This window comes from Cicer arietinum, chromosome 7, assembly GCF_000331145.2.
Source record: "Cicer arietinum cultivar CDC Frontier isolate Library 1 chromosome 7, Cicar.CDCFrontier_v2.0, whole genome shotgun sequence".
NCBI classification, from domain to species: domain Eukaryota; kingdom Viridiplantae; phylum Streptophyta; class Magnoliopsida; order Fabales; family Fabaceae; genus Cicer; species Cicer arietinum.
The window spans coordinates 16,035,716-16,052,197 of NC_021166.2; the positions used below are offsets into that span (position 1 = coordinate 16,035,716).

Consider the following 16,482-nt stretch of genomic DNA (forward strand, 5'->3'; position numbering starts at 1 on the left):
CTATTAATAGAAACTTTATATTTACCTAACACTCTATTTAGCTTGTCAAACAATATTTGTTTTATTATATTGTATAGATTTTAAGGTCATGCTAATAAGTGTCTTTAAAGAATTAAAAAATAGAAATTTAGCATAGGAAAAAACAAAATTTGACATTTCAAAAGTTGAATGCATAATCTATAATACAATTTTCAATCTAATTTTTTATATTTATATGTTTAATTAACAAGTACCTTAAGAACACTTGTTAATATTTTCCATATTTTTATTATAATATTTATTGTTGATCACAAAAAATAATAATTAAGGATATGTAAGTAAAAAAATAATAAATGCAATTAAAAATTTAAATACAATCTTATAAAAGATAAGAAAAATGATGAAGAGCATCTCCAAGGGTGAACTCAATATGGGTTCATTAAATAGGGTCCACTGTGCCACATTATCTTAAAGCAACTGATTCCTTTTTTGTCTAACGGTGAATTCAACATAATCCATTTAGTTCTACTATGCCACATCACTCTAAATCAACTCATTTTTTTTTACTGTTTAACTTTTAAAAAACCATATTATATCCCATAACTTTAATTTATACATTAATACTTTATTTATATTCAATTTTACTATAACTTAAAATATTAATTTAAATATTCTAATTAATATTATTATACATTATTTTAATTTAAAATTAAAATAAAAAAATTAATTTAAAATAAAAAATTAATTTAAAAAGAAGAACAGCTATATATTATTTTTATTATACATTATTTTTATTATTATTAATAAATTAAAAAAAGTTAACGACTATAAATTAATAAAAAAAGATAAATTTATTATTATTAATAAATTAATAAAAGATAGCAGTTATAATTATATTATTATTAAATTGTGAAAGTAGATCGTGATTACACTTTGGCACAACTCCAACAGTGAACTCACCAAATATTGAAAGTTATGTAATTACAATTGGCCGACAAACTCATTTTGGCTACAGTTGGAGATGCTCTTTATGAATTTTTAAACATTGTGAATTGAGTGAAAGGAACACGAGGTGGGTTCGGTTGCTGAAGAAGTCGTAGGGACATATGTTAGGTTGATTGAATATGTTTAAGACTTCAATTTCCACGGACATTTATTATTGCTTATAATAGTATCAACGACACTCTTAATTAGACTCTTATCTAATCCACAAGAGCAAGACCTAAACTAATTTCAAATTTAAAAAACTCAACTATTGCTAACAAATATAATAAAATGGAAGCATCAAGTATATATGTGTTCATAAATTCAAACACAATGTCTAACTTTGGTTTGTATTTGCACGAACTCATAAACATAATGTCATCATCTTCATTAAGTTTCTTTTGTTCCCATGCAATCGTGGATTTTAGGTATACATACATAGTGGTCCTTACTCCTTAGTTGAAAGCACGATGGTTTTAGTTAGATGGCACATGAAATGTTTTTCCAATGTCCATTTCGATTGAGCATAAAAATTATTGTTATATATATGTTCCCTTTATCATTTTAAAACTAGTTGACGTTCACTTTCAATTCAAACTCCATCAAGAGACGTGATGATTCACGGTACTTTGAGGCAAAAAACTATACATAATTTATTTAGTGAGTCAACTTCTAATAAATGAAGCCTCTTTATAGGAACATATGGTCCCTTCTTATATAGTAGTTTAAATTGATTAGGGAGATTTATTTCCTCCGGTATTCATATTCATATAGAAAATAAAAATCTCTCAAACCCTTAAAAAAAAAATTAAAATCTTGAAGAGGAAATGAAGTGGATGAACTTGATTGAATCACGAGCTAGAGTTTAAATTGCAAGTTTAGGGTTTACGCTCAAATGCACGAATGTTTCCATGGTTGCCTCTGATTTTTGCTTCTGTCTACAGTGAAATGAGCAATTTTTTTTATATTTTATAAGTTCAACAAAATTACAATTACGTCATTAATGAAAATTACTTTTCCGTGTATTTTCTTTTTAAAACTTAAAATTAGAAAAACCAAAAGCAAAACACTCTTTACATGTTTTGCTTTTTTTATTTTAAAAACTATAATATTAAAAACAATTTTATAAATCAGTTTTTAAAAATATGTAATCCAAACAAATTTTGGTGCTTACTATTGGCTGCATTTCTGTTTAATGAACTAAAATTGCACATGATTTTGATCTCTTGTTTCCATTCATAACAGTGACACCATCCTTTAACAGTTCTTCAATCTGTTGACACCTATTCTTTCATTATATTTTGTTAAGATCCCTCATTGTCTCTATATAGTTAAAGTAGCCTCCTTAATGACTAGGGACTCCTCCCTAATTTAATCTGAATTTTAATGTTGAATTGAAGATTATTTGAGTCCTAATATTCGGCTACCCATAGATGTCCAGCTTTCAATTAGACACATAGTATAGTATGTTGAGATTGGCTGCAATTACTAATTCATGATTTGACATGTACAGAATGAAAATACCATTCTCGAGTCTACGAGATTTTTTATGAAAGCCTTTCATTTGAGTCATAAGTAGCAATTAGACATAGTAGCAAACATTTGAATTTGATTCCTCCACAGTTATTTGATTTTGTATCTTAATCTATATAATAAGCTGCACAACAACTTGCTCTAATTATTTGGCTTTATTTGGGTACTACAGTTACTGAGATTTCACTTGAGAATCTTACATTTTGGTTAGCCATGGAACCATTGAGGTTTCACTTGATTACAAATAGATCATGATTCAAAACACAAAGGAAACCAAGGAAATCAACAAATGAAGCCAACTTAATTCGAAAAATAAAATTCAAATTAAAACCCAAATTCAAAAAACGGTAATCAAAAGAAAGGAAAAGAAAAACTAACCAAAGAAATTATAAGAGAGAATGGAGAACACAACAATGATCAAGAAGAGGAAATGAAGTGGATGAACTTGATTGAATCACGAGCTAGAGTTTAAATTGCAAGTTTAGGGTTTACGCTCAAATGCACGAATGTTTCCATGGTTGCCTCTGATTTTTGCTTCTGTCTACAGTGAAATGAGCAATTTTTTTTATATTTTATAAGTTCAACAAAATTACAATTACGTCATTAATGAAAATTACTTTTCCGTGTATTTTCTTTTTAAAACTTAAAATTAGAAAAACCAAAAGCAAAACACTCTTTACATGTTTTGCTTTTTTTATTTTAAAAACTATAATATTAAAAACAATTTTATAAATCAGTTTTTAAAAATATGTAATCCAAACAAATTTTTTTATTTTTAAATTTTTAAAAACTATAATAGAGATTTTGAAATTAAAATCAAACAGACCCTTAATGTAATATGTGCACAAAATTACTCATCACTTCACTACCCTATCCCGAAACTTTTCAATCACTTCACTACCCTATCCCGAAACTTTTCAATCCATCCATTTGAAAACCAAATTCCAGATTTCCATTATCTTAATTGATGTTGCAAAACAAAAACCACAAATTTTCGATGGAAACACAAATCCGATTCATTGTTGCCGAAAAGTTTCATCGTTGTAATTGATATTGTGTGATATTTATTTTTCAATTGGTAATAAAATCAGTCGTTTTAATGTTCGTTGAAATAATATTAATTTTAAATAAAATTTTATTAATTTTAGTTATGAAAATAATAGAATGTGAAGTTTTTTTATTAAGTAAAAATTTTATTTTTTGTAGAGGCGTAAGACAATTGTCTCTGTGTGGTATTATTTTTGGGTCGGTCTTGATTGTCTTGAGAATTTGTTCAATGAGAAAAAAAGAGTATTGAAAAAATAAAATCAAAATTAATGAAAGATGATTGTAGAAATAATAACATTAAATATGATAGAGTAACTTAACTTTGCATATATTCAAGACCACCATTTTTTGGTTGTTGCTTGTATTTGAGACTTAAAGAAGTATAATGGTCTATATATATTATAAAAAATAAAAAAACAAATAAAAACAGTACAATGGTCCAATATTTTGGTGCCACTTTTTTGATCTGCTTAAGTGCAAGAATATAATCCTATTTATATTTTTGTAACGGTACAACTTTTCTGTGTCACTTTTGGTTTATAATGAATTTTATTTCAATTACTTAATCTATGATGCATTTTTTCTTAATATGTGGTACAAAATATATATTTTTATTGATTGATTTGGTCCCACTATTAGTTAATTTAATTGAAGAAAAAAAAAGTACAAAATGAACTTTTTGCAAAGATTAAAACAAATATCTTATATTTTATATGGACTAAAATTAAATATCTTGCATTTTGTAAGAGTTAATTGTATATTTAAACCTTAAATAATTAATTATTCAACCGTAAAAAACTAACAATGAGACATTATAAATTAAAATAAAAACGTTTGCATTTTTTCAAGACTTAATAAAAAAATCATTTTACAAGAACTATAATTAAATTTAATACACTTTACAAATACTAACATATTTGAGTCTTTTTTATAATTAAAAGAGTGTTATTACTAATTCAAATTCACTTTTCTGTGAAGCACTAGCGTTAGCACTACTAACTCTCAAAGCCTCTGTGGTTGTGTTGATGGAAGTGATGAGCAAGTTAGTGCATGGATTTCTTACGGTATGGTGAAGTAGTTGTAAAGAAATGTTAGACCTAGATGTATAAGTTTTATCTCATTAGATTTAGCCGTCTCTACAACTATTATAAGGAACAATTATTGTTGATTATCATAAAAAATAAAATAAAAGAAGTGGTGTTTGCTTTGTTCAATTTAAATGGAGTGCAAGAAAAAGGCACGGTTGTGTGTGAACTCTACCACCAACAAAGAGAAATGAATTTTTTTTTCTTTGTAGAAAAATATAGAGAATTTACTATGTTTTTAATAAGATTTTATTTTGGATTAGATAATGACGATATTTTTAGAGATTGAGGATGCATCTAAAGGTGGAGAATCTAAATGATATTAGTGCAGGACATTGAGAGTCAATCATATTATGGCCGTACACAATTCAAAGACTAGAGGAATGAGTATTTATGGTGCAAAAATTGAATTGAATTGAACTATATTAATAGATTGATTCAGTTTTTGAAAATCATTTTCGAATCAAGTTCAATTCTGAACCGATTTGAAACTGATTTATAAATATAAACCAGTTTAATATTTTGAACAAGTTTTTAGTTAATATCGATTTTAAACTAATTCTTCGAAAAAAAAATTTTAAAATTATTTTAATAAAAAAGTTTCGATTTATTTTAAGATTTTCTTTTTTTATAAAAAAAATTCCGATAAAAAGTTTCAATTATTTTTTCGAAAAAAATTTCAAGAAAAGAGTTTCGTAATTCTTTTAAATATATAATTCAATTCATGAACCATTTAATTAGTTTAGTTTTTATTGATGCAATGCAATATAATTTATTAATATGGTACAATTAACTATATATTTTACACTCCTAATTATAGTAGAAATAGGACGGATATAATAATCTGAGTCAATAAGACCAAATTAATATTGACTCATAACTCTCATGAGAAATACCAAAGTGAATATGAAACTTCACCTCCACTTCAATCACAGTTCCATCATTCACTAAAACACGTGGAAAGAAAGAGACAATGCATGGAATTAGGGTTCCTAGTTAGTCCTATTATTGATAGCATAAACAACACCAATCATTTTTTACCGACGATAATTAGTAATTATATTTAGAGCTGTTAATTTAACAAATTCATTGATTATTGGTCCCAGTATACATGTTGTAGGGATCAAAAAATTTCTTAGTTAAAAAGGTCTAAAAAAAGAAAACCCCAAACATTATAAAATTCCTAAAATTTTGCGGGTTTAGTGGGCCTATAAGCCCACTTTTTCAAAAAAAAAATGATAATTTATTTTCAAAATTTTCCGATTAAAATGTTTGATTTTTTCCTATAAAAAATTATTTATAATTTTTTTTTGAAATTTTTTTAATTCGAGAGAAAAAATTGATTTTTTTGTTTAATTTTTTTCACAAAATTTTTTGAGAAAAAATTATTTAAAATTTTTCAGAGAAATACTTTTTTTTCAAAAAAATAAATTTCAAAAATTTTTCAACAAAAAATTCTCAAAATTTACAAAATATTGGAGGTTTATAAATCTCCTGAACTCCCACACTTAAAAATAAAATGCAAGTCTAAGATTAAAGGGACCTTAGAATTTTAGACTTTTTTTTATAACTCTAACCACATCAGACAAAATTGTAATTGTACTTAGTTGAAACTGCTTGAATAACCATTTAAGAGCTTAATTAGACTCACCAATTTGGTGTGGTTTTTCTATGCAATGCTCTGGTCCATAAAAATCATATGGAAGAATTTAAAGGTATGCTTAGTTCCACTTATTTGTTTAATATTAACATTTAATATTAATATGGAATGAAGAGGTGGGAGACTTGCCAAGAATTATATAGATTACAAGTTTCCGTATATTTTTTCAACTCTATAAGGTGAACAACATTGTAAAAGTAAAATGAAAAATTATGAGCTTCTATGGCTTCCCTAAAATAAGTTAAAGAATTAATCTTAGAATCTTTGGTGGTTTCTAGTTAATATTTAACTTTACGTCAATATATTATTAGCGATTTTAATATCTTTTTACTGCTGTAGATAAAAAGGAAAAAAATCAAAAATTATTAATGACTTTTTAAGGTTTTAATTTAAGCATGTCATCCATATTACCAATTCACTTAATCTAATGGTAAAAATTGTGATCATTCTCTATTCAATACATTATGTTGTGCCATTTACTTAGGTAAAGTGATGTGGTCTCACAATTTAAGTTGAAGAAAATGTCACTAAAATTTGAAAGAATAATTGTCGATTGTACCAAAAACCTAAAAGTACGAAAGAATTATAAAGTGATTTGATAATTTAGGAGAGTTGAAATGACAAGAAAATCATGAGTTCAACTCACCAAATAACAAGATAACAACTAATTACTAACATTATTTATTCTTAAAAAAACTAAAAGCATGACATATAATTTAAATCTTCTCCATTAAAATACATAAGGTCATATAAGAGATATACATATATCCAATAACATTAGTAATAGAGATTAATGGACATACACTTTCAATATAAAGTTATTTTATATTGACAAACAAATCACCATTTATCAACATATTAAATAAAAAACTAAAAATAAAAATTATGCAATTAATTGAAATGTTGAGGCTGTGTAAAATAACTTCAATAATGTATTCTCTTAATAATAACTTTTTGGAAGGTAGTAACATTTCTAATCTTGCCTAAAAAACATTTGTTATCTTAAATCTTTAATTCAGTCAAAAAGAGTATTAAATCTTTTTTTTTTTCTTTCTCTATAATCTAAAATCTTTAATTAATATAAAAAGTGGTTCCTTTTTAAAAGTTAAAATTGAATAGAGTTTACAAACAAACAAAACGACTGAGAATCTGAAAAAACGACATTAAGGTAGAATACAGCATTCGGCCGTTCACAAATCCAAGTCCTAAAAACGACAACAGCCACTTGTTCCCACGCCTTGGTTTCCGCTTTTAACCAAAACAAAACGCAACGCAACGCCACAAAAATAAAAATAAAAAATGGGAGTTTCAGAGAGGAACAACAACTATCATTACATTATTTCACTATTCATCTTCCTCATTCCTTTCTTTCTCGACAATGCACACTGTATTCGGTTCCCGGATCGGGTTACACAACCCGCCCGCGATCAACCCGACCAACAGCACTTGCAAACGGCCGTATTCGCTCTCGGAAGTTTCTGGAGATCCGAAGCTGTGTTCGGGTGCTTACCTGGCGTTGTTAGGACCACTGTTGGTTATTCCGGTGGATCTAAACCTAATCCTGAATATCGAAGTTTCGGTGATCACGCTGAATCCGTTCAGGTTCTAATTTTCGTTTTTTTTTTTATTTTACATTTTTAGCGAAAAGATTTTGTTTATATAGGCATTGTTACGTATTTGCATTATTGACACTCGAATCGTCTCAGTTGGGCTGGTTGATTAATTAGTGAGTAGTTAATCTAATTTTTGGCCAATTTCATAATTATTTGTGTTTATTAGGATTGTTAGTAAGTAGTTCCTAATTTCCTAATTTGAATTAACTTTGAATTTAGTTAACTTTTCAATTATTTGGCTCTTCACTTGTGGTGCACATGGATACATAATTTAATTAGTTCTTTTGTATAAGCTACTTTTGTAATCATAGAGAAATTTTAATTTAACTATTTTTTGTATAGTTGTGAGTTATTTTCATTAAATATTTTGAAGAGTATATTGAAATATACAGAAAACAAAGTGTGTTCATGTCATAAGCTGATCCTATAAGCTCACTCAAACTCTCACACGAGTGTTTATGCTAGTAGCCGGTAGGTAAGTTCAAATAAGTTGTTTATAATCCAATCCAAATGTATCTTTAGTAAAAATGATTATAAGTTTTGAAGAGATTTTGAAATTAATGTCAAGAACCTAATTACAACTGATGCGAGTAATTATTATTTAATAGACCCGTCATCCTTCACAAAGAATTCCCTAACATTTTTTGTCCTAGCTGTATTTTAGCAAGTTTGGTTTTTCCTGTACTTGGATTGTATTTAGGTTGCCAAGTTAATTATTTTGAACACTGAAATAAAACTAAAAATTTAAATCCTAACTTTGTAACAGCTGAAAGTCTGTTGTTTCGAATGAATGACATGTCCTAACAAAGCTTAATAAAAGGCTTCATAAAGGATGCCATTTTTAGGCATGCGCCCAACCAATGTTTGGAAAAGTTTTGCATGCTTCTTAGGAATCTCCAAAGGCCATTGCCAGACTAGTGTATTTTATCACCTGGATTGACATATATAAATCCGGAAATGAATTCTCTCCATTGAGAATCTCATGTTTTCTCCCTGGAACCAATCTCTACCATTCAAACACCGCAATCTCATTTTCCTATATTATTAAATCCTCCCACTGTTGTATTTTTTAAGGGTCTACATTTCACATAATCATAATGTCAATGTAGAGAATTCATTCCCAATGATAAGGACTATGATATTTTCTGAGTAAATTGGAATCCTTGGTCCATGAGTAGTCGAGGTTTCATTTAATTCTTTATTTGATTAAGGTAGCAGTACAACATGCTTGACCAAAATCCAGAGTTCTTGATTCTGGAATTCATGTATTGTAGACTGCTAAATATTGATAATTTTGTGTAGCATTCAACTGGTGGTGTGATTTTCTTTTATACCATGAACGAATATTCGTTGGTTTACTGATATGATGCGTTGAACATGGATGATTTTATTGAATTTTCCGTTATGGTTTGCAAATACAATGCAGGTTGAGTATGATCCACGGCTGATTAATTTTAGGAAACTCCTTGACATTTTTTGGTCAAGCCACGATCCGAGGCAGGTGTATGGCCAAGGTCCTGATGTGGGTAATCAGTACAGGTAGGAGGAGTATGTGCTAGCTGCACTGCTTCAGTTCTTTGTGATATCCCTTACATTCAATCTCATGCCATGTGCTAAGTACTGAACTATACTATACTTACATTCCAACAGATCTATTATTTTTGTTAATGGAACTGAAGAATCAAGAATGGCTTCTGTCAGCAAAGAACAGGAGCAAACCAGGTCAAGAAGCAGCATTGTGACTACTCAAATTCTGCAACTTGGAACATTTCACCCTGCAGAGCCAGAGCACCAGGTATGTTATTCCAAAATAATGTTTATGTATAATTGGTGTAGAAGATAAGCGTTTTCTTCTCCTATGTTTGCATAGATCTAGGTATGAGTAACCAATACAAATTATACAATGCAATACCCTAATACAGTGTTTTTAGAAAAAATATTAAGATGTTGGCACAGCAATGTAGTATTAAATAAAAAGATATTATAATTTTGTATGCGAAAAAAATACAATTAAGTTTATCCACTTCTGATCTCCCTAATCTGAGTCCTATCTGTTCTCTAGCTTGATTGGTGAGTATGAAAGTCTGTTTCGCTGTAATGGTTTTGGGGTGCTCAAGGTTGCAAGAGTGAGAATATGTTTTGGGGGAGGCATTAGGTGAGAGCAGGACTTCAATATGTTTCTCAGTTGAGTAACAATACTTTGAGGACAGTGGGCATCCATGGTGCAAATAGAGCTAAGGATTATGCCAAAAATAGTATCGATTATGTATTGATATTGGATGAGTACACTCCCATTTTGGCTTAGGTGTGCATTTTTCGTTGAGCTTGAACATATTTAGCCCTAAACTCTACATTGATTAATAGATTTGTTACTGTGGCCAAAAAACATCTATATACCATTTTTTCGTCTTATTGTAGACAATTTCAGTAGTTCAATTTTATGTCAACTGTAGTAGGTGAAAAAAGTGCTTGTCAAAGTTCTCCCATTAGATCACTGACTGATATTGCATGTTCTGTTGTAAATACATGCAGAAATTTGAACTCAAGCAAAATACCTTCCTTCTTCAGTTAATTGGGAATCTGCCTGAAGAGGAGCTTGAGAGGTCAAACCTGGCAACAAAGTTGAACGGATATGTAGCTGAGCTTTGCCCTCCAAATATTCAAAAGCAAATTGATGCAAAAATCAATGAGATTATAAAAAAGGGTTGGCCCATTTTAAGGGAATTGTAATTGGCCTTTAGGGGAAGTTGCTCATATTAAAAAAAAATTGTCATTCTTTTGCCATGGTGCTCTCAGTGTATCTATAGGTTTGGTTCAGTAGCTTGTAGTGTATCAGTTGCAGGGCTCAAAATACCAAATGGAGAATCAAGTATCAGTTGCAGGGCTCGAAATACTGAAAGGAGAATGAAGCATATGATTTTCGCACGGCGAGAATATGATTATACCATTTTGTTGTAATTATTGTAATTGCGATCGAACTAGAGTTTCACAGGAGTTTGGATCTCCTGAATTACTTAAGGGTCCATTTATGAGAGAAAAAGAGAAAATATTTAGTAATTATAATATTAAATGCACTTTTTTTTTGTTTTGTTTCTCTCATAAATGAATGGACTCTTAAGTATATGAGGAAATTCCAACCCAGTCTCATTCACCCCATGAAAGGAAACATTTTTTACTTGCGCTCTCGTAAATTTATTTCCATTTTGCCATATGATGATGACATAAGATACACTAGTAAGTTCAGCTTGACATTCATCGAGGTGAAGAATGTATTATGCTCGTACTTGTTAGATTCTTGGAGTTATGATGTTTCTTAAGAACTTCTTTTACCCCTAAAAAAACAATGTTTATAATACAACATTTAAATTTTTACTTTTTTTTCTTAAATTTAGTCAACTCATTTCATTACCAATATAATTTGGTGGCGAATGAAAATCACTGGGAGGAGGTAAGAGATAGCTATTTATGCCAACTGATGAGTATTATCATTAGTTAGTTGCCTAGTAAAAACGGTATAAAATTTATGGTGTCTATAACTAATATGATTGTACAAGCTGGAATAATAGAATCATATTTTTTTTCATAGTAATAGAGACATATTTTGACATGTTGGATTTTACATTGAGTTCGTCATCAATAAATTGTTTACAATCAAATCAAATAAGACCATAAGCTAAAATTTAATTAAAAGCATGCAACAAACTCAAAGTTTCACCTTCTTTTTGCTTGGAGTTGCATCTGCTGCCAATTTGTCCTTGTCACGACAAATCTACTTTGATCATCCCTTACACACATTCTTATTCTTGACGTGAGTTATTATTGGATTGTAGCATCGTCTATGTTACATTTGAAGAAACCGTGAGGGCGATTTTCAACAAAAAAACAGTTGAGGAAATATATTTGGTTTGAGTCATGTTTACCTTCTGAGCAGGCTGCCACCAAGTGAGAAAATTGGTAGTTCGAAAGCCTACACCTTGCAATGGTTCAACCTTATTCTTCCAAAGTTTGGCGTTCCTTTGTGCTACCATGACAAACATAAAGAGTTATTCTTATAGTGCCAAAGCTGCCACAACAAAAAAACTGTCATCAAATCCATCATTCAAAGGCATTAGTGTATCCATCATCCGGGTTGGATTAAACTCTCAATTCATGATTTTTCAATGTGAATCAAACTAATTTAATTATGAATCGGTTGGATTGAATTAGGTGAGCGGGTAATAAAAAAAAATTATTTAAAAAATATATAATTAAATTTAAAAATCTAAAAAAGTATATTTAAAAAATAATAAAATTATATCGTAACATATTATTTAATATTTAAAATAAATTTACAAACACAATAATACACTAAAATTAATTAAATTAGCAATAAATTCTTAGATATAGTTCAACAATTAAATTTTAATTATACATTAATAATAAATAAATAAGTAAAAATATATATATCATGTAAATGAGTTGGTGGTATGAATTCGTAAGTTCAAAATGTTCCACTATCTAAATCGAAGATAATTGAATGGATTAGTTCGAATTAAAACTAAATTTAAATGAATTATCTCAAAATATTGAGTTTAATTAATTTAGATAACCCAATTTCCAGATCTATCCATAGCCAAAAACACTCATATCCATTACCGCCATAAGTGTGCTTTTGTTAACATCGAGCGTTGTCAAGGTAAACAAGAAAAAAATGTCGTAGATTCTCGGTGCGTTGGTCACAACAAATATAGGAACAAGGGAATAAAAGGTTTCGCCGTGTTGGAAGAAAGATTCTCTCAAGTCTCCACATAAATGTTTTAACTTTGGATGAAATAGGTAATTTCATAACTTGCACAAATCTCTGAGGGACTTTTCAATTCGTCTTAATTTATTAACTGCTCAACAATTCATATACTCAATTTTATTGATATATTTAATTTATTTTAAAAATATATTTTTTTTATTAATCAATTTTTTTTTTATATTTAAGATTGAATGAAATACTAACAAATAATTTTAACGTATAATCTCTCCTATTTATCATTTGTTATATTTATAAGTATTTTACTGTTTTGTATTATTAATTTGAGTTCTATAAATTATTTTGCAATTTCATCCTCTTTGATTATAGTAATTCTGAATTTATATTATATTAACATATTTAACTAATTTGAATAAATAAATATTATTTATTTTTAGTAAAAAGAATTATATTTACAGGAAATAGAAAATTATTTATAGATATTACAATTGAGTAACAGAAGCTTAATTTAAAGATTTTAAAATATATTTTTCTTCTTTCAAATATAAATTTTATTTTCTTTCAAATGTAAATTTTATTTTCTTTCAAAGAGACAAATTGTGATACCGCATGTTACTTTTAAAATTAAAGAGAATGTCTACTTTCCTAGTCTTACTTATTAGAAATTCAAAAATAAAATTTTGGTACCAGAAAAACAATATACGACTTAGTGTTTGCACGAGATTTCTTTTGATTTTATTATTTACCAAAAAATTATAACCATTTAATATGGTCGGTTTCATTAAACTCAAATACAAAGATTCTTAAAAGCAACAAGTCGAGTAGGTGAAACATGGTTCAATTGGAATTACGGGATTTATTTTTTATCATAACAACACTGAACCTGAACCGCAAGATTGAACTCAAATGAACGACTCAGATACATGAAGAAACATTGTAACCTTGATCTCAATCCACTTTATAAATACCAAAAACATTAGCGAGTTAGCTCAGTTTCATTTCCTCTCTTACATCAATTAACGGTGGCAAAGATAGATTCCGATCGAAAGAGAAAGAAATCGTCGATTTCGGCGGCAGAGGAGGAAAACGGAAAGCACAAGAAAGAAACGAAGATGTCTTCATCAAACAGACAAGGCGGTGGTGAAGTTAGGGCATCGCACATATTGATAAAACACGAAGGTTCTAGAAGGAAAGCTTCGTGGAAAGATCCAGAAGGTTACGTCATCAAGAACACTAGTAGAGATAGTGCCGTTGCTATCCTTAAGGCAATGCAAAACGACATCGTTTCTGGTAAGGCAACTTTCGAAGACATTGCTTCTCGTTACTCAGATTGTAGCTCTGCTAAACGCGGCGGCGATCTCGGTCAGTACTCTCTATCATAGAAACTTTTCTTTTTCTAATTTTTGTTTTCTGATAATCAAGCATTGTATTGTAATTGTTTGAGTTTGTTTGTTGTGTGAGACTGTTTTTTAACTTGATTTTGAGATAATTGTGTTAACCCTAGGTTAATTGAGTGAGTTTGAATGCCTATCTTGTTACTGTTATTGATCGATTTGTTAACTGTAAAGATGTTTTAAGAATCTATTTTAGTTATATGTGAGATTGATAGTGGTAAGCAAAATTAAAAAATTGAAAGTAATTTTCACATCACATGAATTCACTGCTGCTAGAAAGATTACCAAAATTATGTGTTTTGTTTGTCATTTGAGAACAGAATAAGAATTTAGAACTGAGAAGTTATTGATATTTTTTCTTATTCACTAGCAAGCAATGGTTTGGGTTTTACTGCCTAAGAAGAATAGGTCCAAGAATACGATTATCTACGGATTTTAGTTTGGTTAGTTGTGGGTAACCTTATTTCTTGTGCATCCTTTCAAGTCATAAATTAAATGACAAAAGAAAAGTGGTTGGCAATACAAAGTTGACAAAATAAAGTGGCTTACTAGTTACTACACTAAGTTTAGGTAGTGATTCATTAGAATTAATTGGGATTCATGTCCAAAATAGATACACACCAGGGATTTGTTTCGGTGGGGCTTGTTTGTTGCAAGCTTCTAACAGCTTACCGTATTTAACTAATTATGTTGCTTTTATAACAGCAGTAGCTCCATGTTACATCTCTCTCATAAATGTATGTGTGTGCACATAGTCATCATTTTGTGTTTTTATTTTTCAGATATATGAAATATGAAATTTATACATGGCAATCTTAATTTACAAAACACATATCATATATATATATATATAATAGTTCTCAGTTCTGAATCAAGTGTGACAATGTGACTTTAACCAGTTTGTCAAAGTAATTGGTCCGGTCTTTTCTCAGTTCTGAATCAAGTGTGACAATGTGACTTTAACCAGTTTGTCAAAGTAATTGGTCCGGTCTTTTCTCAGTTCTGAATCAAGTGTGACAATGTGACTTTAACCAGTTTGTCAAAGTAATTGGTCCGGTCTTTTCTCAGTTCTGAATCAAGTGTGACAATGTGACTTTAACCAGTTTGTCAAAGTAATTGGTCCGGTCTTTTCTAAAAGTACGGGTGGAAGAAACAATGTTAGCCCCCAAGGGGGATGCCATCCCCCAAATGTTTCTAAACATCCCTTAACTAGATTACTTTTTAAATAATCTAGTTAAAAAAATTATTTTGCACCCCTAAACCTTACTCTATTCTAGTTCCACCCTTCTACCAGTAAATTGGCATGACTGAGCATCACGTGGTGATGGTATAATGTTGGACTTCTTGATGTTGTTATGATCTAATGGAAGTTAACATTAGCTAGCTGTAGGTAAATAAAATATTGTTGGAATGCGAATTAAAGGGCTATAATTCACATGTCCATCAATACAGCTGATTTTTCAATCTGCGTGAAACTGAATTTCTAGTTATAAAGATAGATGTATCTTCATGAAATCAATTTCTCAAACTTCCTATCCTTTGTACCTTAATCTCATTTTACATACCTAAATGCTAATAACACGTTCTTTTCAATCCACTTTCTTCCATTGATTGATATTTAGCTCACTCAGATCAAATTTATGTGTGACCCATTTAAATTTCAATCAATACGAGGAAGTGCATTGGGAAGAGTGTTTAGAGAGTGTTGCTAGCACCCCTCTAATAGGATTGGTTGTACATTAAAACATTGCTTTCATATATAGAATGGAATATACGCATAAATTTTTTCATTCGAACTAAGATGATCAATTTCTTGGCTGCAGGTGCTTTTGGTCGTGGCCAGATGCAGAAGCCATTTGAAGATGCAACTTTTGCTCTTAAAGTTGGTGAGCTTAGTGACATTGTGGATACTGACAGTGGAGTCCACATAATCAAGAGAACAAATTGATTATTACACGGAGTAATCTTCATTTAGAGAGAACGGTAGCATTTATAGATGATTCTCGCGATTGTTGTTCAGCTTATAATGTGTCGATATATTGATGATTTAGACATGACTGAGCCATGTTTTTTTGGATGATATATTGTTTTCACAAGAATTAAAAACCTGTATCTGTATGCTTGTAATTTTGAATGACATTCATGGGGCTTGTACTTTGTACTCTATTGTCTTTGGCAGGATTCTGTCGTGAATTCCATCACCACCAACTATAAACACGGTTCCATTGCTACCTAAGATATGCAATTAGTCTGGGTTTTTTTTATACGAATATGAATACTTGATGGTAACTATTGTGAGTCTTGGAGTTCAAATAATAATTTTATTAAGAGTTGGATGATAAATTATATACTATTAAGTTACTACTGAGTATATTATTTATTGTGAATTAGTGCAACGATTGATTGGGTTAAAACTATTCTCATGGTCTTTAGATAGTACTTGTAA

The 16,482-nt window shown here is 29.4% G+C and overlaps 2 protein-coding genes across 2 annotated transcripts; both read left to right on the forward strand.

Annotated features, from left to right (window-relative positions):
* The first annotated feature begins 7,513 nt into the window (after positions 1–7,513).
* On the forward strand, positions 7,514–11,191 carry LOC101490757 (peptide methionine sulfoxide reductase A5). Its single transcript, XM_004509294.4, has 4 exons — positions 7,514–7,890; positions 9,328–9,440; positions 9,552–9,696; positions 10,434–11,191. Exons 1-4 carry the CDS (start codon positions 7,588–7,590, stop codon positions 10,629–10,631), a joined length of 759 nt encoding a protein of 252 aa, XP_004509351.1. The 5' UTR covers positions 7,514–7,587; the 3' UTR covers positions 10,632–11,191.
* A 2,434-nt stretch (positions 11,192–13,625) lies between these two features.
* On the forward strand, positions 13,626–16,197 carry LOC101491085 (peptidyl-prolyl cis-trans isomerase Pin1). Its single transcript, XM_004509295.4, has 2 exons — positions 13,626–14,004; positions 15,860–16,197. The coding sequence occupies exons 1-2, from the start codon at positions 13,755–13,757 to the stop codon at positions 15,982–15,984; spliced, it is 375 nt and encodes a 124-aa protein (XP_004509352.1). The 5' UTR covers positions 13,626–13,754; the 3' UTR covers positions 15,985–16,197.
* Positions 16,198–16,482: the final 285 nt, after the last annotated feature.

Excerpts from the sequence above, each read along its gene's own strand:
- LOC101490757 (XM_004509294.4), top strand. The coding sequence starts at position 7,588 with ATGGGAGTTTCAGAGAGGAACAACAACTATCATTACATTATTTCACTA. Across the intron at positions 9,441-9,551 it reads GATGTGGGTAATCAGTACAG|ATCTATTATTTTTGTTAATG; the intron begins GTAGGAGGAGTA and ends ACATTCCAACAG. Across the intron at positions 9,697-10,433 it reads CTGCAGAGCCAGAGCACCAG|AAATTTGAACTCAAGCAAAA; the intron begins GTATGTTATTCC and ends AAATACATGCAG.
- LOC101491085 (XM_004509295.4), top strand. The coding sequence starts at position 13,755 with ATGTCTTCATCAAACAGACAAGGCGGTGGTGAAGTTAGGGCATCGCAC. Across the intron at positions 14,005-15,859 it reads TAAACGCGGCGGCGATCTCG|GTGCTTTTGGTCGTGGCCAG; the intron begins GTCAGTACTCTC and ends TCTTGGCTGCAG.